General features: G+C 41.1%; 1 protein-coding gene across 1 annotated transcript in view; it reads right to left on the bottom strand.

The window, feature by feature from the left end:
• Positions 1 to 25,018, bottom strand: part of slit3 (slit homolog 3 (Drosophila)) — a 232,868-nt gene that overhangs the window by 17,574 nt on the left and 190,276 nt on the right. The window contains exons 23-33 of the mRNA XM_086100527.1: positions 24,778 to 24,849; positions 18,823 to 18,894; positions 18,668 to 18,750; positions 18,511 to 18,591; positions 17,866 to 17,990; positions 15,612 to 15,709; positions 9,932 to 10,071; positions 7,138 to 7,231; positions 5,545 to 5,682; positions 4,412 to 4,652; positions 1,286 to 1,416 (exon numbers count right to left, since the gene is read on the bottom strand). Coding sequence (XP_085956653.1) covers positions 1,286 to 1,416; positions 4,412 to 4,652; positions 5,545 to 5,682; positions 7,138 to 7,231; positions 9,932 to 10,071; positions 15,612 to 15,709; positions 17,866 to 17,990; positions 18,511 to 18,591; positions 18,668 to 18,750; positions 18,823 to 18,894; positions 24,778 to 24,849 — 1,275 coding nt within the window. The remainder of the gene's footprint in view (positions 1 to 1,285; positions 1,417 to 4,411; positions 4,653 to 5,544; positions 5,683 to 7,137; positions 7,232 to 9,931; positions 10,072 to 15,611; positions 15,710 to 17,865; positions 17,991 to 18,510; positions 18,592 to 18,667; positions 18,751 to 18,822; positions 18,895 to 24,777; positions 24,850 to 25,018) is intronic.

The raw sequence follows: 25,018 nt of genomic DNA, 5'->3' as shown, positions 1-25,018 counted from the left end.
GCATTGGGCAGAAATAAAACCAAAGACTGCTGATGTTTTTCAAGAGGGACACGCTCTAAATGTGCGTATTTTCATTTTTGGTCCATCACCTCTTCCCTTGAAGTAGTTTGGACTTCTCCAAAACTATTTCAGTCGTTTTTTTTCGCCCCGTCTTTTTTTTCGTACTGTTTATGTTCCAGTCAATTTAGTAAGTGTAGAAGTGTTATCTTGGGTTATCATCTTGCTTCCTGCAAATTACGATGGAATGTCAAATTCTATGAAAATGTCAATGTATCTTTTTGTACAAAATCCAAAAGGCTTAAGGTTGGCGAACACACTTGAATGGAGTCTCTTGTGCAGGCCGTTTGAAGTCTCACCTCCAAAGAATTTTGATACCTTTCTCTCAGGCCTGTGACCGTCTCGTCAGGATTATGGTGGAATTTTGGGGAGTTTGTGTTTGTTTATAAAGGGAAGCACTCCGATACGGATCTGTGGGTCTGTATGTGCACTGGGAAGAATCAGTCTGGATTAGCGTGCGCGGCTGATTCAGCAGCTACTGAAAAATCCACAAAGTCAAAGCCCAATTGAAATTGTAACCTTCACTATACGAGTTATTTATGACTCTTTGGTATCTTACGGCCGTTTTAAAAGCGGTCTATGCTGAAAATAACATCAGCATTTTGCCACATTTAACCCCAAATGTGTGCATGAATCAGAACGGTAAATGTTAAACATACATTGAAATCTCAATCTGAACTCTAGATGATGTTAGTCTGGCGCAAATATGAGTGATTCATTTCTACCATCATAGTGTGCAGTTAGCTGGTTAGCTTGCTATGCCAGCACCCAAAAATTAATCTTCCCTGGATGCCACAAAATAGCTTGGTGTTCTTATTTAAACACCCAAGTGAGTAAAAGGTGCCTCGGTTGAGCCCACCATGAACGTGCCGGCTGAGAGGCTCTTGAAACGTTAGCTCGCAAGCTAGCTGTTGGCTAGCGCCTTTCACTGCAGCGTAGAAAGAAGGATAAATTACAGCATTTTTTTTCGTGTAGGTATACCAAGGTTTCTAGACAAAATAGCATTCATGTTTCGTTGGGGTGCGGTTCGACGCATTCAGTGTTCCAGTGGGGGAAACAATGGCTAGGAAGCCTCACTTGACATACTCTGCGATTTTTCTATTTTATTTATATTTATTTATTTGCATTTACATTTGGCAGGATTGCTACAATAGTTTCCTCGATGGTATGTCAAAATTACAAGACATTTATTTAAACTTTATAGGGACTACCTTGGAATGCGCCCTACCTGTACACTGTCGTGGGAGGATAGCTTGCCATGTCATAGATGAGTCGTATGTGACCTTGATACAGTTCCACAGCCAAGGGGTCCTGGTCCTCCTTATAAAACAAAATACCATTGTCTTTGTCGGTGGCCACCTGAGGGGGAGACACACAACACGATTTACACATCATTCCTGTACCTCATCCATTATTCTGACAGTGCAGCCATCACACAAAATCTGCCATGTGTGACAGGACAAACCGCTCAATAATGTACGGCCACTGAGATAATTTGGGTCAATAATGGTGCAGTGGGCGGCCCGGTAGTCCAGTGGTTAGCACGTCGGCTTCACAGTGCAGAGGTACCGGGTTCGATTCCAGCTCCGGCCTCCCTGTGTGGAGTTTGCATGTTCTCCCCGGGCCTGCGTGGGTTTTCTCCGGGTGCTCCGGTTTCCTCCCACATTCCCAAAAAACATGCATGTCAGGCTGTTTGGACGCTCTAAATTGTCCCTAGGTGTGAGTGTGGGCGTGGATGGTTGTTCGTCTATGTGTGCCCTGCGATTGGCTGGCAACTGATTCAGGGTGTCCCCCGCCTACTGCCCGTAGATGGCTGGGATAGGCTCCAGCACCCCCCGCGACCCTAGTGAGGATCAAGCGGTTCGGAAAATGGATGGATGGATGGTGCAGTGTGCACAAATAGAATAAAACACTCCAAAATACACGGCTGCCTAGCAGAATGAAAAGCCCCGAAAACCTCCCTCATGGAGATAACAAGGATGTCTCTTATCTCTGGACATGCTTTGGAGAGAATTTAGGTGGAAATTGTAAGAAAGTTAACCCTTTGCAAAAATCATTGGGATGTATACTGCATGTTGCAGGGTTTTTTCTTTTGGGGGGCGGGGGGTGGAAAAGTGGTAACATAGGTTCTGGCAGACAAAGCAAGAGTTTCTTGGCCAGTTTCTTAACTCCGGAAGTTAAAATGAAGGAATTGGAATTGTATTGTATATTTTGTACATTCCCCAAAACACAACGTCAAACCGAAAACATTTCATTTTTGGCAATATTCTATCCCTGTGAACAAGTCATGCTAGCAATGAGTGTTGCTACCTCACCATCCCAGTATGCACGCGAGTTTGAGCAGTTAGAAAATAACAACGGTAATATGCACATTCATACACAAGCTGCCGATGGCAACAACTCACGTTGTCACTCAACGCTCAGCCTGCATTGACAGCCCACCATCTCTAAACTCCCATTGGTTGACATCCACTTCACTCCCCAGGCAAGGACGGAGGGCCTTTTAAAGCCATACACTCTCAAAGTCATAGACACTACAGTTGAAAATGAGTCAGGATACCCCAGTTGGAGTAACCTAATACTTGCACCTTGCATGCATGTGTTATTTTGCTTAGTAAAGCAAAGCTGAATAATCGATGGAACAATGTATAACATACTTGATTCTAAGAATGGTCGATAGCTGCAGCCCTCCTATCCACCCACGGCCCGTCATGGTCGCGCTACATTGTCAGAAAACTTAACAAGACTTGAAGACAGACATTAAAAAAATAAAATAAAAACACCCAAAAATCAAACGTAATGCAAAGTTTCGGACAAATGGGGCTGCAATGGCCGCCAGGAACATCGTGCTGATGTAGCCTAACAGGTGGCCATATGGCTGCGGGAGGCCAAACACTTAACACTGCAGCTTTACCATGGAGCTCGGCCAAGGCCACAGCTGCTAACAAGATTCTGGAAAGAAGACAGAGAGAGACAGAGAGACAGAGAAAGAGAGAGAGAAACAGAGAGAGAGCTAAACAACGGTTGGATGATAACGAGAAAAAGAGTGGGAGAACGTGTTAAAAAGGGAACAAGTAGAGAGTGATTTATGAAGAGCTGTCAATGCGCTCCCTGCACCCTCACTTCCCCCTTTCCTCTTACAGTGGAGGACTTTTGAGGCAAATTTAACAGCTTTGGCATTGAAAAGTGAAAAGCTGCTGGCGGGAAGGTGGAAGTACACGTTCGCACAGGTGTTAAACGTAAGTGTTCTACTTTTATGCTTTCTGTCAGTCTCGCTGCATGATCTCGTGCCTTCAAAAAAGGCAGCAGGAAAATATGCCTCAATTGGGATTCGTCTTTTCGATGTCCAGAACAGTCCACAATGGAAATTGTATTGTAAAGTGTGTGTATGAGTGTGCGTGCGTCAGAGGGAGAGAGAGCACAGCATGTCTTGGATGCAGCATGTCGCAGATGTAGATTCAATCTGAGAGTTTCAAAGCTACATTTGATGTTTTACATGTTGCACATCTTAACTGTACTCCTGTATACCTGTTTCTCATGTACAACAGTGATATTCAAAGTGACCTGCTGTGATTTAATCATCCTCACGATTACGTTGATAGAAAGTGAAATTATAAAGGCCAGTATTTTAAAACGTAAAAGTTCATTGAGATTTGAACCAGAACATAACATGACGCGTAATCAATGTATTTTGTCTTCATAAAAAATGACATCTGCCGCTGCAGATTAATAAAAAATATTTCAAATTGATTTATGATTTTAATTTTTAAAACTGAATAAAACAATCACAATTTTAAAATACATCAGTTGAAATGATTACATAATGTGTTATTTATGTTTTTTTATTTCTTAAATTGAAAAAGGAAACATGAATTTAACACAAATTAATACTATTGTTTGCATTTTGTAATTTCTTTTTTTTTTTACTTTTAAACCCATCGATTTAACCTGCAGGACTATCAATTACTACATTAAAAATAGTAGGTTATCATACAAAATACAAGTACCTAGAAATAAAAAATGCAAAAATACCAAAACATTTTAAATAATTGGATGACACATAATAGGTACACATGTATTCATGCTTTTCAAAATGACTGCAAAAAAAAGAAAACAAAGAAAACAAAGAAAATCAGTATAAATCTTTACAAACCCCCCTTTAGTTGTTCAAGTTTGACAATGACATTATTTTTTCCAAGAAAAATGTGGCTCACTTTTGGGTAAATAAACATTCATTTTGAGAAATATAACAAAATAATGAATAATGAAAAATAATGAACTAAAAATAAACAACAGTGCTCAGAACAATTAAAATTAACCCCATTAAAAAAAAATACAAAACATGCACGAATACCTGGAATGAAATGTGAACATTGGGGCGTAACTTTGCGCCCGGGAGCTCCACGTACGCCTCTCGCCCCAGGAAGTGAACGGTGGCCATTTTATCACATTTGTTGCCGTAGAAGCCGGGCATGCAGCGGCAGACAGGTTCGCCAGCCACCAGCAGGCATTGAGCGCTGTTTTGGCACTCGCTCTGGTCACACGGGCTGGTCTGCAGCAAAATCATGGGCGGGGGATTCTCGCAGAACAAGCCACTGGAAGGACAAGGACATCGAGAAAGGGATGTTTTGGAAATTATACTTTGACATCTTCAGAATATGACCCATGATTTAATTCATTGCAGCGCCGGCTGGTGAGTGCCATTTGGCCACAGTAGGGCATCATAACACAGTCGTGCAAACCCAAACAAAGCGTTTCACAACTACGGTAATTGACTCAGTGAGCCACAGTAACATTATCAGTTCTTTGCAGAGGATAAACAATATATGCTTGTGAGTATTGTAATATTGACATCTACCTGTGCTGTTGCATGATTTGTGTTCAGATGCTCGCCTCTCTATGGCTTTTTGCATTGTGTGTTAGCATTAGGGTAAAGTTATGCGGTTGTTTAAAAACACCCAAAAACTTCAACAGGGGGTGGTATTAAACAGCTTGAAGTCTTTTTTGTTTTTGTTTTAAGAATTGGTCACAATCTGCCAAACTGCTCCTTGCTGGCGAGTTTATTAGTTCACTACCGTCATACTCAAAGGAATGTAATACAATGTTTCATAAATAGCATAGCCAAGTGTATAAAAATAACCTAAAACAAGACTTAAATATGACTAATTGCAAGGTATAAATTCAAAACAGAATTCATATGAAATTTGTTTTTTGGACCGAGACCGAGGGTGCATTGAGGTCTCCCCCATTCATACCACAACACTAAAAAACAAAACATTCCTGATGTATTTCCCCCTATCTTCCTTGACAAGTTTCCTCCTTTAAACATCACCGAATTTTCACAAGACTGCTCTTGCCTCTGCGTAAATATACCGCATCTGTCACAAGCACACCAACATCGTTTAAAGGCGGTCAAGTGGCCGTCTGTGTCTCCTCCAGGTGTGTGTGTGTGTGTGTGGGTGTGTATATAGCTCTCACATCTCTTACCTGAAGCCCTCCTTGCACACACACGTGTAGCCGTTCACAGCATCCACGCACTCAGCGCCATGTTGACACTTATTCTCCAGACAGTCATCGTAATCTTGCTCGCAAAAATGGCCCACGTAGCCTGGCAAACACTCACACCTGCAGAAATGTGGCCACCATTATTATTGGATGCGATCTAAAGAGCCGCAATTGTCAAAATGTCGGAACAGTTTAACCTCAAATGGACTCAAGTGTGGAATGTGGGCCTGTTCTGTTAAACACGAAACTATTACTGTATTTTGTCATTGGAATGGCAACAGATGAAGCCACAGGTTAATTTTGCCATCTCGTGTGTGTGAGAATTTAATCTTTGTACCTGTGATTGTACATCGCAGGCAGAGACAGATGAACAAAGATAAAATATTTGTATTACAGTGAACGAGGGACGAACCGATTATTGGATGGGCTAATTATCGGCGCCAACATTGAACTTTTTGAAGCATATCTGCTTTGGCAGTTTTTTGAGGCCGATCAGAGACCAATTTAAAACTGGAAAATTGGCTGCATCAAAGCAGACATGTGCAGAGGGGAGCACTGGCCTCCACATTTGGCTCATATATGAAAATAATAACAACAATAATAATACTATTATGCAGTCCACCTACCCGGGTTTAAGTTTCTTTAAGTCTGACCATCCGTCCATCAATCCAATTTGACAATAAGACTCACAGATAAAAGCAAGTGGCTTGTCGTGTTAGGTGTGGAATACTTATCAACAGGAATTCAAATGACAAATTTACTTTAGAAGTTGGAAAATTGGCCAACAAGGGATGCAAAGTTCACTGTTGTATAATACCTGAACAGTATTTGATTTGTGGATGTGTGTTTTAAAAATGTTTTTAAAGTAATATTTTCATTGAGTTTCTACGACTCAATTCTTACCGTGAAAATACCGTTATTTTTAAAACCTTGCACACAAAAAAAAACAACTCAATGACAACTAAAACTAATGCAAAAACAAATGAAATGTAAATGAATGAAAACAACACTGAAAATGTCACTATTAATTGTTACGGACATGGTGAAAGTGAATCTCAAAGCTGAAGGTCATCCATCAAGAAATACTTCCATTGCCAATCTGCTGAGGTATTTGTTAGGATCGTCACCTTCCTTTAATACTGATGATTGTTTTTTTCAGTTTTCCAGAAAACATGGAAAAGCAAACCAAATAGATTATTTTAGATGTATTAATACTTCCATTTCATGGGTACAGTAGAATGATGTGTTCAACCAAGGATGTAGGCAATTTTACTAGAGTTGGCCAGATCCAGGTGTTAAAGGCAAAGCAATTATTTATTTTTGTCAAAATAGGATTTAGGGCATGATTTCAAGAGGGTGTCCATACAGACCTTTTGCATATTTCCCATTCCCACATATCATCCCAGGAACGCATTAAGGGAGTTTCTTCAATTTCAGTATCAACTTCGGCTCAAAGAAAGAACCGATCAGATAAGATGATCAAAGATGCCCTCCCATTTTTAATTTATTTTTTTTTGGCTTTCTGATTCACTCAACAGACCTTTTTTTTTTCTTCCTACACCCTCCGTCACCCACCTGTAACTGCGACCGACATGGACACACTTGGAATCGTGCTCACAGGGGTCGAAACCAGGAAGACAGGGATCCAGCACCTCTTCGCAAAGGTCACCTGGAGACAGTGGGAGGGAGAAATATGATCTCCTATTCGTGTAGATGAACTAAAATATGGCATAGACAAACATTTGCGATGCGATGTGAGGGATTAAGGCAGATTTCTCAGCTCTACAACATCTGTTAACATAAAAGCAGAGCATAAATCAAAGAGGAGAAATAAAGAGACAGAAAAGGGGTGGGGCGGGGGTAGTCCAATTTATGGGCCACTATCTCGTTCCGACGGCATTAAAACTCTTGTCTTCATTCTGTGCCTGCTTTAATCTAATCCTGACGCCCCCCCACCCCTTCCACACACACACACACACACACACACACACACACACACACACACACACACACACACACACACACACACACACACACACACACACACACACACACACACACACACACACACACCACAGTCACCACCATGTCTGTCTCCATCAGCCTTTTCCCAAGACCTTTATAGCCTCGCTGGTAAATCACATTCTGGAATCAGCTGGAAACAACAGAAAAAAAATATTAACATGAATCCGTGTTTGGCTGTTATACAAAGTTAAAAATGTGTATGGATCTTGATCCGGCATCTTGACAAAATAAGTAACTATGGAGCAAAGTAACACGGAGCAAAAAGGAAAGGAAAATGTTCATCTTTTCATACATAATTCATATTTAGTGCTTTGCTTTCCTGAGCAGACTGCTTTCATTTCCTTTAGTCACCAAAAATTCACACACTAAGTCAATGTAGCCACTAAATGAGATCATAAAAAGGATTTTGTTCTACAGATGAGATGAAATGCGCGTGAAGTACATCATGATGATGAATTAAAGATAAAAATACATCCCTATTTCTTATGAAAAGCTGTGAAGCATATTATTTTATCAGAACGTGAGAGGAAAACTACACCAGGACCAAAATCAACAGGAAGTTCAACTTGGATCTTCACAGTCCCAGTGGGATCTTCTCTCTAAGTATCATGGCCCCCCTGACCTTTCCATAAAGCCCTCACTTTCATCTGTCTACCTCACAAACTACATGCTGATCTTCACGTGTTTGACATCTCTGGAGGGGCTTACCTCTCGTTGACCATGTGACCTTTTCCAACGTGGTGACATCACACTAAAAGACTGACATTTGTTTTGTTGAGCATGTCTGCTTTACGGGAGAGAGCGAAGATTTTTTTTCTACTTGAGAAAATTAAAGAATGAGAGGCTAAAGCAGGAAACCAGTTTGCGTGGCTTTCTGATAAAACTAGCAACAGAAGTGTGTCATAAACGAGGACTCCTTGTTCAACGATGTTGGCGATGTTCCACAAGGCTCTTTACTAGGCCCAGAGAATTTTACAGAATAATCTACTTGAAAAATTCCTGCTGTTACAGTAGTAGACAATGGTGGTCTACAAGTCTCAATGCCAGGGCCACTCCAGTAGTAAAGCTTGATAAGACAGATACAAGAGGTCTTTGGTTTACATCGGACCAACTATATGAGGTGTGAGGTTACGACCGGCCTGCAAACAACTAGTTTCCTGTAACTTTGACTTTACAGTGAACCCCTGTCATTTCACTATTCACAAATTCCAGCCCCTCCTCAGCTTATTTGTTGAAATACTGATTAATGTTTTATAATAGTGACGCTGGAACGGGTCATTTCTATTTCCATTATGTCCTATGGAGAAAATGGTTTCACAATCAACCATCGTCATTGCAAGCATTGCATTCAAGGTTCCACTGTAATGTAAAAGCTGCATTGGCTGGGCTGGTGAAGGCTGAGTAAGTAAGTGAAGTCTTAAAGTGACAACTGATGATTGGACCGCAGGGCAGTGAACTATTGGCCAGCTCTGTGTGTGTGTGTGTGCGTGTGTGTGCGTGTGAGTGTGTATACGTAAAAAGGTGGCTAGCAGCGTGAAAGGCTTTTGCATGCCAACAAATATAATGACATTATATGTGGGTATTGAATGAGGTCCAATAGCATACGAAGTGTGTGTGTGTGTGTGTGTGTGTGCGTGCTTTAGAGGACAGCATCAAGCTAACAAAGAAAACAACTTTTAAGTCCTTATTCAGCACCTGGCGTTGCTTGACTTTCCCGTCCACTTTCTACACCTCTCTCACACATCTTTTCTGCTCACTTTATCAACCCCTTTCTCGACCTCTTTTCATTCGATTACATTTTTATGTTTTCTTCTCGCACATACACACACTCTCTTCTTTTTCTGCTGCCCCGAACTTTCTTCAGGAGCAGCGATGGGGTCAATGCAGAGCGGCTGTCCATTACGGGCTCACCAACCGGCAAAAGGGAAAATGGCCATTTTTGTGTGAGTAAGCACTTGCGCAGGGACTCTCAGCGGGAAACAGTCCAAGTTACCTAAAAGTCACTTACTTACTTTGGAAACATTTCCACTAAGCAGTCCATTTCTATTATGTTCACGACACTATGGTATGGAAGGGTATATGTCCTGACATGTGTCTTTCGTATGGGGTGGGCATGTTAAAGTGTGATAGGTGCAGCAGCTATGTAAATAGAATAAGAGAGATTTTAAAAAACTAAATAAATAATGCACTGTTACACACACCGCACGGTATCGCTAAGGATAATCTTTTAGAGACATCTGTCAATCTGGCCTTTGTTGACTTTGAACGTAATGAAGCTAATGTTCTTGCTCGATGACCCTGACTTTATTGCACAAAGAGGGTAGGTCGGTGTGTTTCCTCTTACCTGTGTAGTTGGGCGGACAGACACAAGTGTAGTTGTTGATGCCGTCAACGCAGGTGGCATTGTTCTCACAGTCGTTGTCTTCGCAGTCGTCCGGGTTCACCTCGCAGCGTTGGCCCTCGAAGCCCGGTGAGCACGTGCAGCTGGACAGCAAAATTATACCATGAGGCTAATTTGAGTCATGTCGCTTGAACTTGAAATAAAAAGCAATCACTATGCTGGGGTGAAACCAGACAATAGAATACAACCCCCCCCCCCCCCACCCCCCAAATAAAATCTGCTTTTACACGCCAGAATATCAATTACAAACAACTCATAAAAACGTACCACGAGTCAATAGATTGCAATACTGTAATCTTAAAATGGACGAATTTAATCTTCATTTAAAAGCTGAATCCAGATGTTAGAACACACCACTAAACCTGATTGAGTATTGCTTCTTCAGTTATCTTGAGCTTGCCCCACCTCCTCCTGCTTTCCTTTTAACATCTTCACCTTCTGTTAACACACCTCACTTTTTCCCCTCTTGATGGCTACAACTTGTATTCCTTCCCTGCTTGTATCTCACACACTTTTAATCCCCCTCAACCACACACACACCACATGCGCGCACATTTTCTTGACCGCAGCTGCACTCAGCAGCTCGCCCGCCCTCTTTCTTCACTTCTCATCCTTGCATTTGTCTCTTACACTTCATCAAGCCGACCCACTTTTTTTTTTTTTTTTTTTTACTGGATGAAAAGAACTTTTTACAAGCAAGGTCATCCCCAAGCGAGTGAGTGGCACTTCACAACTTGCAACAGCACCCCCACACACACAGACACGTGCACACACACTTGCATGCACTCGGCCTTTCAGCAACAGAATATTGCCGTGTGCTGCTGTCGCACCAGCTCATTTTTCACCCATTTTCACACTTTAAAGATGTTCTTTCCCAATCTCCACTTTCTCCTGAAATGTTCTTTTTCTCCAGCATCTAACACAGTGATTATGTTTGAAACCCGAGTAGGGTTTGCGTTAATAAAGTCAATGTCACAGCAGGGCGGATTGTCTTGAATTTATAAGGTTAACATTTCAACCAATTTCACATATAAGAGAGATACATGTTGTCTAATATTCATAAACTGGAGAACATACAATTTTTTTCTGAAATGTTGCAGTTTAATATGGCATGTGGCAATGCTAAGTTATGGAGTAGTAAAAACAGCGAAATGTACGTTAACATTGATGCTTTATGATTCTCAAAATGCGGTACTTGTAATTTTACCCCTTGTGGAAAGAATCAGTGCTCAACTTCAGCTTTGTTGTATATGACTTTGGAGCACAATTTTCCTCGATGTAGGCACTGGGAACTGTGGATAGTGTTAGTGATTTGCAGTAGCATCATACCCATGAACATTACAATACACTACTAACACGCTACGATATTTTAATGTCGGTTACTACGGTGGAACTGCGAGTGCTGCTGAGTATTTTCTGATGTGCTCCTTGGTGTATAGGGTTCATGAAACAACCACTTTGGCCAGTTTGACCTGAAACAGTTCAAATTCTGAGAGGTAAAAAGGGAAGAGCATTTTGAATGACAATTAAAACCAATGAAATTGAATTTTATTTCTCACTAAATTGTTAAATGTCACTTAAAACCGCCCATGCAGGTAAGTCATTTAATTTGTCATTTTTTTTACTGTGATAGTTTGTTTCTGAAACAGGTTACAATTCACTATTTCCGATAAGAACATTTGTTTCCAAATGACTGCAAACAGTAAATATGTGTATGGATCTGGTACAAAGTTCTACCGTGAGGAAAAATTACTCTCCTATGCGAGTAGCGGAGGTGAAAAAATAAACAAGCTTATTTATGGTATACTAAACCGGGAGTTATCATCGAAAAGGATGAACATTAAGAAGAGAAAAATACAACATTTCTAGGACCATAGAGTGAAGTGCACCAATCGGATCCTAGCGTCGATATTTCATCCGCCTGCAGCGTTCCGCACCTGATTGCACTTATTGAAAATCCCCATAGGATTATAAAACATGTCATAATGTCAAAGAGGTGGCTATCGAGGACACACGCGTCTACCTGAGCTGCTATCAACATTAGGAGGGCATCTGTAAAAGGGTAAAAGGAGCCAGGATATCATTAGCGGCCGGGACCGCTAAAGGCCACATGCATATTGAAAGCTTTGAAAGGCCAAAAGGGCTCTCCGAGAAGACACTTGTCTTCTTCTTGTTTGCCACACGTGTGCGACACAGCAGGGCATTCAAGAAAGAGAGAGAGCCATAGGAGACTGCTCTCAGGATGGTGCAATGCAGTTGTACACTGCTGCAAACTAGTCATCCATCCTCCAGGGTTGGGGGATATCCAGGATTAGTCGCCAGCCAATGGCAAATCACTTTATATTGACACATCAGCACAATTAAGAGCTAGCATGGGCAACTTAAATGCTGGCAGGGCTCGCAATTTTTTATCAGTGCTGCTGGTGGGGCCACATAGGACCTCGCATTTGTATGACAAAAATGTCATTTTAAATACGGACAAAATATGTGCATACATGCAAAATAGAGGCTCTTAATGATTTCATTTTTGAGTATAAAAGGTCCAGTATCCTGACCCAACAACAAAAGGCTTGAAGCAAACAACAAAATAAGATCACAAGTGCAAAGGGCTCTCTGGCATAAATATTCCCATTCAAGGATGGCACAAAACTGCTGAACAAGAAACCAGCATTAAGTGCAAGAACTAAATTTGTACATTTGTTCACAAAACTCACACGAAAGTTTAATATTTTTAAGGTACTATGTGTGTCCTACATATCATTTTCAAATGGGAAAAATTATATAATTATATGTATTATATATATTATATCAAGTATAGTACTCGGCGTAAGTGCAACTAAGACATGTGCAGTCAATCCCTGCATATTTGCAATTTGGCACTTGCAGATACACATATTCAGATTTGATTTCTTTTCTTATGTATTTATTCTTATTTTTTGTTTTCACATTTTGGATTCCTTCATCCCCATTTCCCGACTGTTTTCGGGTTTGTAGAAAACAATTTTTTTCAAAGAAAAAAAACAAAGGCGTTGAGGGTGGTAATCAAGGCCACTGTAGAGTGTGGTTGCATGCAACGCATGGGCCACCAGTTGCCATTCCCTAATTTGGTCTTTTCAGTAAAACTACCGGTAACAAATTTCTGCACTCTGAGAGGACGCTGAAGTACCGGAACATGTAAAAGTCCCAACAGAAAGACCATAACCGAGATTCGTACCTGGGCCATATTGCCAACATTCAGTTTCTTTGATGTTCTTCTTGAAAACAAAATCACAAGTGGCCGCCATCAGTGCAATTTTCTCAAATGAAGTGAGCACTTCAAATGCCACTGAAGTCCGAAAAACAAATTCACGAAAAAAACAAAAGTGACTGTTGAAATACAGTACATGACTTATTCTACTGCTCATATTGCTCTTTTCACCAATCTTCCATTTGTGCTAATCATGTGAAGTTTTTCAGGCAAGCTCCAGTGTTTGAAATATCACGCTAATTTTGAGCCATTGATGCCTCGGAATTTGGACTTGTACGTGCAATCGGTGGATATTTTTAACTGAAACGGAAAAGGGGGTTCCCAATGTGGAGGATTAAAAACAAAAGGGTCAACCTTGAGAAATAATGACGTAATACACTTTTCCTCTAATACAAAGCTGTTGGGTTTTTTTTAACCAGATTTTCTCCAGGCGATAATGCACAAAAACAGTTTTTCCTACACAAAAGCTCAATTTTAAGAAGTAATTCGGTTCCAATTTCATCCATATCTCCCATTGTAGCTCTATCTATATATCTTAGTGTATTTGGCTGCATCGCCCGGTGTGCAGCGGACTTAACATCATCCCTGCAAAAAGATGATTTCTTTTACAGTCCTCATTTTGGCTCTCCTGCGATTGTGCAGGTGTCCCTAATGAAGTGTACAATGACGATACGTTATGAGGCAATGCTGCAAAGATCAAGATCACCTCCTATGGATATATGTGCATGAATGATTTTTGGATTGTGTTACACATCTGCTTAAAAATGCCAGAACCGTTACAGCCATTAGACTGTTTGATTTACAGGCTATCTGAGGGGGAAAAAAAATCTTTACATTTCCAGTCTTCAATTCAGTGGACATGATGCTTGCTGCCAACGAAGCCCTTCGTTGTCCGTTGATGCAAGCCAGGGTGGCTCACGTTTCCTTCAGCGGATTGAGCAGCGACAAGAATATAAAGGCGATGACGTCAGCGGCAAGTAATAAATAAGCATATGGAAAGTAAGCGTTGACGGATTTACGTCAAAGCATCCGAGGGGGGGCAGACTGACGATGACGACTGTCAGAATTCGAGGACATTTCTGAGCAGTGGTTGAGGTCAGAGAGCAGCTCAAACGAAACTTTTCTCATCTGCTTCTTCACCATCCCCAAACCATCTCCCATTCACAGACAATAAAATACATCACAAAGTCAAAGTTAGTTGTCTTCTTGAGTGATGCACTGCTCAAAGAAGCCAAAAGATATCAAAATACGTTGGTTATTTCTTTTAAAGTACGGATTATTTTCCATTCATGGAAATCCTTTTTATTTATAAGTAAATGATGAGATGAAGTGTATTTTATTTCCAATGGTACTTCATGCTACATATTGATTTAATACTCGGTTTGGTTTACTCCACAATTTTTTCCCTCAAAATTCTTAGCCTATTGGCTTTTATATGTGCAGTGCTGCATCCTAGAAATGAGCTTAAGTATTTTTTTTGGCAAGGTGAACTAACACACACCTTAAAATTAAAATGACCATGTTCTATGGTGAATTAGTTTTATAAAAAATAAAAATAAAAAAACATTCTTCAGCTGTTTTAGGTCTACCACCACATTTGAATCAACTGAAATAAAGCAACATATTTTCCCAAGATAACGAAGGTTTGCCGTCTCTTACTTTGGTTGTTATAAAAAATATGATTTTCCCTTTTTTTTTTTGTGAAATAAGGACGATTAAAATTCACGCGAATCATAAAGTAAAAAACTTCATGCGGTAATCATACTTCGGTACATACATTCAGATTATTGTCATGCACTTTGCTTTGGAGTCAGCTGGTCCTTCCTCAAGCAGTTGGCTGCTGCGTGCCTCTTTAACTGTAACACGCAAGAGGGAGCAGAAAATCCCTTTTCTGGCCTCCCGCTCCACTGGCTGCCTTGGCGCTTCCCTCTGCTGTCTATTTTTAAAATGCGCTTTAAAACACATTTTTATTTCTTTTGTTCAACACAGCATGAGACTGCCTTTTTATTTTATGTTCAGCTTTTATTTAGGTATAACACATTTCGGGTTGGGTGTTTTTAAAGTGCACTTTCAATAAAAATGATTTGAGTTGACGATTTATGCCGCAGAGAAAATTATTATGTATTATCCCAGCTGTAAATATTACCTGTAAATGTCGTGACATCACCTCATAGCACTTAGGACTTAGCACGTAGGCAACCAATCAGGGGGCATTTTTCAAGGTCTCTGGCCATTGCTATGCTATGATGGTACGTTTATACTCTAACACACCCACGCATGCACACACACACACACACACACACGCACGCACGCACACACACACGCACACGCACACACGCACACGCACGAATAAAGGCCTGCAACTCAAGTTGGTACCTAAAGTGGTCTTCAAGGCCCGGCTGAAGGTGACACGTCCCTCCATTCAGGCAGGGGAAGCTAACGCAGGCATTAATGGCCACTTCGCAGTCCTGACCCTGAGAGAGACAAGAAAGTGAAAAATAAAATCGGATATAATGACAGAAATGTGTTATGAGTGGGGAAAAAGTTACCAAAAGAAATTCTGCCTTCAGCAGGCCACTTCACTGATAGCTAAGATCACAGCATCATCTTCCGTCATTCTCTCGTCATTATTTCCTATTCTTTTCTCACACAGATGGATTTTTTTTTTCTGACAAGTTTTAATTAACACCGTGACAGTGCATACCCGAGGAACACTCATGTGCACCCAAACATACCATTTTCCAGTCTGTGACTTTGACAAGCGCCTTTGTCCTCCTTTTAAAATTGCAGTGGTTATAAGGGACGCATTCATGTACAGAGATCTGTAAAAGTGTGGATAATGGAATCTCTTTCATACTCTTCTTTTGACAAATGAAAATGAATCACCTTTTTAAGGGCCTCAAAATAGGAACCTGAAAAACCATTTGAATAAGTATGTATCCTGATGTAAAAAAAAAAAAAAAATATATATATATATATATCTATATAAGCGGCCCGGTAGTCCAGTGGTTAGCACGTCGGCTTCACAGTGCAGAGGTACCGGGTTCGATTCCAGCTCCGGCCTCCCTGTGTGGAGTTTGCATGTTCTCCCCGAGCCTGCGTGGGTTTTCTCCGGGTGCTCCGGTTTCCTCCCACATTCCAAAAACATGCATGGCAGGTTGATTGGACGCTCTGAATTGTCCCTAGGTGTGAGTGTGGGCGTGGATGGCTGTTCGTCTCTGTGTGCCCTGCGATTGGCTGGCAACTGATTCAGGGTGTCCCCCGCCTACTGCCCGAAGACGGCTGGGATAGGCTCCAGCACCCTAGTGAGGATCAAGCGGTTCGGAAAATGGATGGATGGATATATCTATATATATATATACACACAGTATATATGTATAAAGTTGTCGTAATACCGGTAATATTCCCTCTTTTTCCATTCAGGATGTCACAGTCAGAGCTTTTAATTGACCCAAAGTTGCGGCAAGTGACTAATCGGTTCCTTATATTTATTTATTTTGATGCTTTGGATGACATATTCTTAGCCTCTTCACAAAATCGATTCACCATTTTATTTTTTTAATTAGTGCTATCAACTGAAAAAAATACTGATGTGCCTGCTATTTTTTTTTCTTGGTTTCTGAAAATGTTCAAATGCGACTTGGGCAACTACGTTATTAGACTAATTGTATGCACAGTAGATATTACTGGCTTTTTAAAAATAATATGAAATAATTTATTACAAATGATCTTTTACACACTTAAACTACAGCCCGCAGACCACCGTGGATCCCCAGAACCAAGTTTTGAGAACCAATGTGATTCACCTTGAAAAATGGGGAAGCGAGGGCCCATTCATTGCATCCTTGCCTCTTTAATTATACATGAGTAGAAACACATTTACACATACACACTCCTCCAATGTAGATTTCCCCTTGTCAGTAGAAGATTAGCATGCCTTTGCAGTTACAAGACTCAGGAGAATAAGCACAGCCCCTTTTGTCTTTGGGTCGGTCAGAACCTCCGCTGCAGTCATCATGTCTTCGCTGATCAACGGCCCCATTTATTATGCATGCACGGCTGGAGCTAAACTGGATAATACCGCTAATACCATGGGCTTATGCGATGTGGTTATCCGTCGAGGATCTGGGCCTTGGCTGCACGTACAGCCAATTCCGCGAATTACACGATTCACCTGATATCTCTATTTTCGGATTAGTCATATTCTGTGCAAGCGCAGTTTGATATTCGGGTGGGAATTAGCTCTCGAACCAATATAAAGTCAACTCATTTGCGACTCACGAGTTACAAATTCAACAACTGATTTATTCATTTATTCATTGTTACATTTTTTTTGTGGCACATTTCTACAACTGCTTGTTGAGAAGGTTTACGTGCTTTCCTTAAATACTCGAAGATGCCTGTAAAAGCCCTGGCTAAGAGGAAAGTGGTGTCAATGAAGTAAGTTCAATTGATGCATCTCAACATATTTGGATGTTGGGGAGAAGCTTAACGCGGCCTGGGCTGTTAGTGGGAAGTCACATGGTCCAGAGAATGGGAAGACTACAGGAAGTTAACTCATTCATTTTTCTGTGTGAATGTGTGTGTGTGTGTGTGTGTGTGTGTGTGTGTGTGCGTGCGTGTGTCTCACCTTAAATCCAAATGGACAGCTGCACTGGTAGGATCCAGATGGGTCGGACACGCATGTGCCATTATTCCGGCAAGGCTCCGCCAGGCAGGGGGCACATTTTGACACAAGGCTGATATCCACTGGACCTGAGCCATTAAACAAATGAAGAGGATGACAAACAGTGTTGCTAACAAATTAGCAAGATGCTCCAGCTCTAGCCAGAATGTTGATGTGGAAACACAATCCCTTACCACCTAAATTAGAGGCACACCTCAGCAAGGAATGTATCATTCTTTTGGGATTTAACATGGCCGCCGTTAACTCATTTAATAATAATAATAATAATAATAATAATAGATTTTATTTATAAGCGCCTTTCAAGACACCCAAGGACACTTTACAATAACAAAAAACACAAAACAATACGGGTTGAGCAGCGGCAGCCAAATTAGTCAGTTTTCTCTGCTTTTTGGTCAGGAACCTCTGTTTTTGGCTCAACCAAACCATGTTCTAACACTGATTACTTAACAGACCATGCTTAACTTTTTTTGTCTGCCCAGAGAAGAGTTTCCTCTTTCTTTTGGGAACTTCTTCTGAATGAAGATTTCATTGGGACATAATACATTTCATGGTGGCCCACAAAGGGTTTAAAACAGCCTTTTTTACCTTTACACTGGAATTTGTTGAGTGGTGTGGTCAGCAGCAGCCTGTCAGCCATGTCAGGAGGTCCGGTGCAGCGAGCGATGCCTGACAACAATCACTCGGGTTCTTAGGAACATATTCCACATAAACAGCATTTTACCGTTGTATGACTTTTTCCTACCAGGTTCTTTAAAACCGGCCTTCACCCACTGGGAGAGCCAGCGTAGGTCGCAGTTGCAGTACAAGGGGTTGGCACCGAGAGCCCTGCACACATTTTCACAAAATAGTGTTCCAATAATCCGTTGGTAGTGCCGACACCTTTTGTGATGTACTCACAGGTGGGACAAAGCGGTGAGGTGGTTGAACGCGCCGTCCGGGATAGTTGAGAGGTCGTTTCCGTGAAGAGTCCTGAGAAAAGAGCGGCTATATGAAGCAATTTCTCTTGATTCGCCATATTTGCAACACCATATGAGACAGTAAGGGGGCAGTACAGAGTTGTGATATTCACCCAAGGATTAATAATATGAATCTACCTGTCAATTAATTTGATATGAAGCTTTCATGCTTTTGATTTATCACAAAAAAAAATTCATCGGAAAAAAAAACACGGAGTCGCAGCCGTCATGTGAGGTAAATCACATCGACTGCCAGACGGCCTTGTTCAGGTCGATAAATTATTCAAATTATCTGCGGCACAAGACCACCGCGCACGTCTATAATGGAACATGACTAAAATATTTATAGATAAAAAGAAAGTAAACAGAAAGCTTGTGTTCACAGAAATGAAGCCGGTGCTGCTGCTACTGGAATGGAATATAGGACATTGTGTGTACAAATGTGCCTTTGTGTATTTTAATGGAGAGTGTGCGTGTGTGCATGTGTGTGTTTTAAGAATATCCTTTGATAAGCAAGGCAAGGAAAGGCAGATTTTTTGATAGTGCACATTTCATACACAATGTAATTTTATGTGCTTCACATCATGAAAAAAAATGCTACATTTAAAAACAAAATACGGTAACTAAATCTTTAAAAATAGTGGAGAAATACAGGTGCTCGTCAACAAATTGCAGCAGTCCGGTCTTTTTTTACCTCAACCAGGCTTCTGATGCTGTTTGTTCTTCAAAAGTGGCTTGACACAAGAAATGTGACAGCTGAAACCCATGTCTCGCATACAATTTCACAGTATTCGAATTTTCTGAGATAGTAATTAAAAAAACAAAAACTGATTTAATCATCTACATGAAAATGAATTAACACTTGAGATGTAGCAGATGTGGAATGAATGTATACATGACACAAGTTCCATCCATCCATCCATCCATTTTCCGAACCGCTTGATCCTCACTAGGGTCGCGGGGGGTGCTGGAGCCTATCCCAGCTGTCTTCGGGCAGTAGGCGGGGGACACCCTGAATCGGTTGCCAGCCAATCGCAGGGCACACAGAGACGACCAGCTGTCTTCGGGCAGTAGGCGGGGGACACCCTGAACCGGTTGCCAGCCAATCGCAGGGCACACAGAGACGAACAACCATCCACACTCACATTCACACCTAGGGACAATTTTAGAGTGTTCAATCAGCCTGCCACACATGTTTTTGGAATGTGGGAGGAAACCGGAGTACCCGGAGAAAACCCACGCAGGCCCGGGGAGAACATGCAAACTCCACACAGGGAGGCCGGAGCTGGAATTGAACCCGGTACCTCTGCACTGTGAAGTCGACGTGCTAACCACTGGACTACCGGGCCGCCCGACACAAGTTTCACTTTTTGAAAAAAAAAAAAAGGGTTCCTGAAATAAACTTTTTTCATGACATTCAAATTTTTTGACGAGAACCTGCAAATACAGACATGGACTGCTTCGCTTCATTCTTCAATCTGACACCTCAAGCATTTAAAACTCCTGTGATATTTTTGCATTAATTTGTCAGTTATTTTTCCCCTGAAATATAGGTCATCATCATATCTTGTCGCGCCAGTACTGGATCCATTGCTTGGCAGCATCACTTGTGTCTAAGAGGTCTTGATCTGTGCAGGTGGGCCCCAGTTCACAATCCCGAAGAATGTGCTCCATTGTTTGTATTGGGTGGCCACACGGACACTCACTGCTGAGTGAGAGTCCCCATTTATAGGTGTTGTTCCCAGTCTTGCCTACTCTGGTTCTTACTCTATTTAATGTCACCCAGTTCTTTCTTGAGAGGGCAGTTCTACTTGATAGATGTTCGTTGGGGCTTTGGATTGCACCATTTAGTGCTGAGCTGTCCCATTCTCTCCATTTTTAAAAGGGTAAAAGAAAATATAGGTTAATTGTAGGTACAGTATGATTTATTATTAAAATCCGTGTAGAATGAAAATACATGTGTCCATTAAATTTGACACACCAGAGAGTGTTGCTATCAACCATGCTAAATTTGAATGATTTGAAGCAAAAAAAATAAAAATAAAATAAGGATCCAAGATGAGGTATTAAAATGATGAAAAAATAGGCTTTCTCTCCACTCTCAAATGCGGGTGCTGTGGGCGTATCCACTGAATGCGTTGAAGCCGCAACCTATTAAAGTGTCAATCAAATAGTACTACTATAACTCTTTATACCATCTTTCATACGCCTACACATTACTCCATGTTTGAGCCGCAAATACATATCCACCTTAAGCCTCCGTTCGCCACAGAGATTTTTAAAATTGTGACAACGAGGCGCTCTAAGACTGCCCTGCCAGAGTGAATCCCCTGTAGACATAGTGGCTGTCAAGCAGATTTTTACACTACACTCTTCTTGCTCTGCCACCCTTCCCCAAGTGACGTGCGCTCACTCATGGTACACAACGAGCAACTCTAAAAGTGTCCACGCTGGCGAACTAGCTGAAGGGAATATGCTTCTTTTTTTTTTTTTTTTTTTTTTAAAGGCACGTAACTGTTTGGTTAGATAAATACTGATGGGACTGAAGGCACACACGTTTTAGTGGGGATGGGGACACTCATGCCAGGGCCAAAGTGGGTCACTGGGCTCCATTTTAGCCATGACCCCGCCAAAGTAATTTTACATATCCATTGAATCTCCTTTTAATTAATTTCATTACGTCATTGCTTATCAAGTAATATGTGTTTTTAAGAAATCTATTTTGGCACTTGAGTACAAATATATTTTCTGTATGTAAGTATGTATGTATTTGTATATACATACAGTATATATACATATATATACTGTACATATACATATATACTGTATATACACGCACACACACACACGTCTGTGTTTAATTACTGTAGATAGTGTATGCAGCACATCTGTCTCTGCTGCACAAAAGTGCATGTCTGCCAAAAAAACTTCACCGGGACATGTTTTTGTGTCAGTTACTAATAGCTCTCCCACCGCTGCTTGGTCCAGAGGGGTGCTGCGGGTAATAAGAGTGTGACAGTGATGACTGCCCGGCAACAGGTTACTAAGCGGGGGCAGTCCCCAAGGCAACATGAACTGAAATGAAAGGAGGATAGGCAGGAAGGATGAAAAAGGAAAGCAATCTGTGAATGTCCGCCAGGTGAGCGCTTGGAACTAAAAAAACAAATAAATAAATAAAAAGCTTGCTATTATTTTGGTGTCCTTGTTTGTACTTGGCTGCATGTCTTTCCAAATGAAAATTAGGGTGTCAGACTATGGTATCAAAATATAACAAAACATACTCAATAAAAGATGAAAGTTTCTTTCACATGCACTCGCGCATGCACGCACACACACACAAACACACACATAGGAGTATTTGTGCGTTAGATGTGTCTTTAAGAGGCGTGGCTGAATGAATGACTGAAGAGCTGGAGTCAAGTTGGCCAGTTAGTCTTGAGTGTGAAATTCTGGTTGTGAGTTGGCCACTGGCTTACATGAAAGCATGATCATGTGCAATCCACAAGGTAAACAGAGCTGCATTGTCAAGTAGTGGGTCGCCACACAACACCCTTGCCCCCATGTCATTGTAATGAAAGCTATACGTTTGACAGTTGGGTGGGGAGAGCAGTGGCCCATTTGCATGAGAGAAAACCACACCTCTAAATAGAGTAATTTCATCAAATGTATGAAATGTGGATGAGTTGTAATCCTTTTTCCTTTTATAATTTGACTAAATAGTAATAGCAGCATGTCAACCTGCTTTCTTGTAAGAAATCCAAACACAAGACGTACTGCACTCATCCGGGACATACGACAGCGCTAGCTCTGCCATGACACCTGCAAGTTTTCTTTAGAACCAAAACAGGCTCCAGGGGCAGCACAATTAAAAGTGTAATGTCAGCCTTGTGTAATAATCACAACTTTATAGCCCCAAACAACCTGAAGGTGGGCAAAATGATTGTAACGGTGACACATTAAGTTCCATTTATAAGTCACAAAGGACGGCAAGGAAATAAAAACTGAAAAATCTCAAGTTAGTGAAACAGAGAGGGTTGTCAGGTTGATGAAAGGGGGTGTGCGGCTTTAAAAAACTGGGTCAAGTGAGAGTGCGGTTGAGAGACTTGTAAAGAGGATTTAAGACGTAACATTTGATGAAACGATCATAGAGGAAATGATCAGACACAAACTATTGGCACATTTCCGTGTAATGAAGCCAGAGGGTCTTTAATATCAGTTATGCATGACACAAAATCAGTTTTACTGATTGCAGTGACGTTTAAAAGCCATGCAGTGCAATTCTATTGAAAATGAGGTGCCTTGAGATACTTGAGACTTTTAATTTGCTCTGGGACCACACTTGAAACTCAACACTTGCGCCTCAAATTATATTTCCATCCATTCCCAAATAAAACCACTTTGATATGCTCTTTAGAAAAACAGAGTACCGGTAATAAAATACAATAATTAAAGAGAATGCAAAACATATATTTGATATATTTAATATATTTATTTAATGCTACATTTTAATTCATTGTGCTGCTACTTTTGGTGTGCACTTCTTGGCCACTGGGGGCAGTATAATACAGACATACAGACACAAACCATAAGGACTTCTACTACTGTCACAGAAAATAAGATTCTGTAATGCTAGTTGCTTTTAAAAGAGGACAAAGAATATATGCTAGTGAGTCTTCTTATATGTTCTATAGGCTACGCATGATGCCGTACCGTTTGTTTTCAAATATTCATGGCTTTAAAACCACGACTATCAATGCTAACTGTTAGCATTAATATTTCAAAATATGTTAGCATTAAGCTAGCAGGTCTAGCTTTGAGCAATTTTGTTTTTTTTAAAATACACGACTAGTAATTCTCGTTGTTTTATGTTTTGTGTAACAGTGAGCTTTATCTGGGAGGGGTGTTAACTCATTCAGTGCCAGCCATTTTCAGACCTTTTTTTTCTCACTCTTGAAAACATTTGAAAAACAGATAATTACCTGGGATTGAATGTATGACGTCTGAAAAGATATATGAATTGATCCTGTTTCATAAATTGTTCTTAAACATCTTGAAATCAATTTAACAGGACAGTGTTTTAGTCATTTTGGAAACAAATTTTATTTCATTACTTGTAAATGTTTTCAATGTTTTTTAAGTCTTCTGTCAATGTGTTTAAATGTTGCCAATGTATGTTCCTTTCATAAGTTTTGGTAAGTGGCTTTGCTTCTGAATGTCGTTAGCTGTTGTGTTTGTAAATGCTTTTGGACATTGTGTCTGTGGCACACTGAGTTGCCTTGTGTCTGAAATATGCTATATATATAAAGCTGCTTTGCCTATTTGCCAAACTGCTGATGACTGGGAAGTGATTTAATTGTTCACTGCTGTCATACAACGCTTGTATTTTGTAATTGACGAACTAAGCACCTCTGCAACTTAATTAATTTTTTTGTGTCTGAAAATCACTCCAGCTCACCGGGAAACCTAACAATTAGTTAGAAATTAGAGGCCAATGAACAGCATCGAGGCGACCATGGCGGTAAGGCGGCAAAAGGCAGGCACGCTGTGCATTTGGGTCGTGAGAAGAGGGTGGACAAGCTGATGGATGAGAGAGAGAAACACATGCTGAAGGTCCATTCATCAAACCCAACAGCGGGTGGGCGGCAAGAAGGCAGGAGAGGACAGAAGGAAGGATGGATGGAGGAACGAGGGACGCATCGGGAATCGAGCGGCTCGCATCATGCAGATGATGAGAGCTCATCACTTTTATCTCTTCGGGTAGCCCGGCGCAACAAACGAGCGGGTGGCTGCGACATGCTTTGCACATGGCATGGCGCCAAAGGGGGCTGATTAAATTTTGATTTAGTTCCAAAGCAGCAAGGCAGAGAGCACTGCGACATGGGAGCTTGTGACTCACAGCAGGCGGAGCGACTTGAGACCGTGGAAGGCGTGGACAGGGATGCAGCGAATCTGGTTGTAGCTCAGGATGCTGTCGAAGAGAATAGACAAGGTCACAGGCCTTAGTTCCAAGCACATGAGATTTCTCATGCATATGTTGTTTCTTGAGATCATGTGCCATTATGCTATCTGTACCCTTTATTACTGGAAGCTTGATGGTGTAGGCATATAAAGCTTCGCAATTCAACACTAGCAATGGT

The sequence above is a fragment of the Hippocampus guttulatus genome, chromosome 2 (assembly GCF_054856545.1).
Source record: "Hippocampus guttulatus isolate MCC_2025c chromosome 2, RoL_Hgut_1.0, whole genome shotgun sequence".
NCBI classification, from domain to species: Eukaryota; Metazoa; Chordata; class Actinopteri; order Syngnathiformes; family Syngnathidae; genus Hippocampus; species Hippocampus guttulatus.
This window is presented reverse-complemented; position numbering and strand designations above follow the sequence as displayed.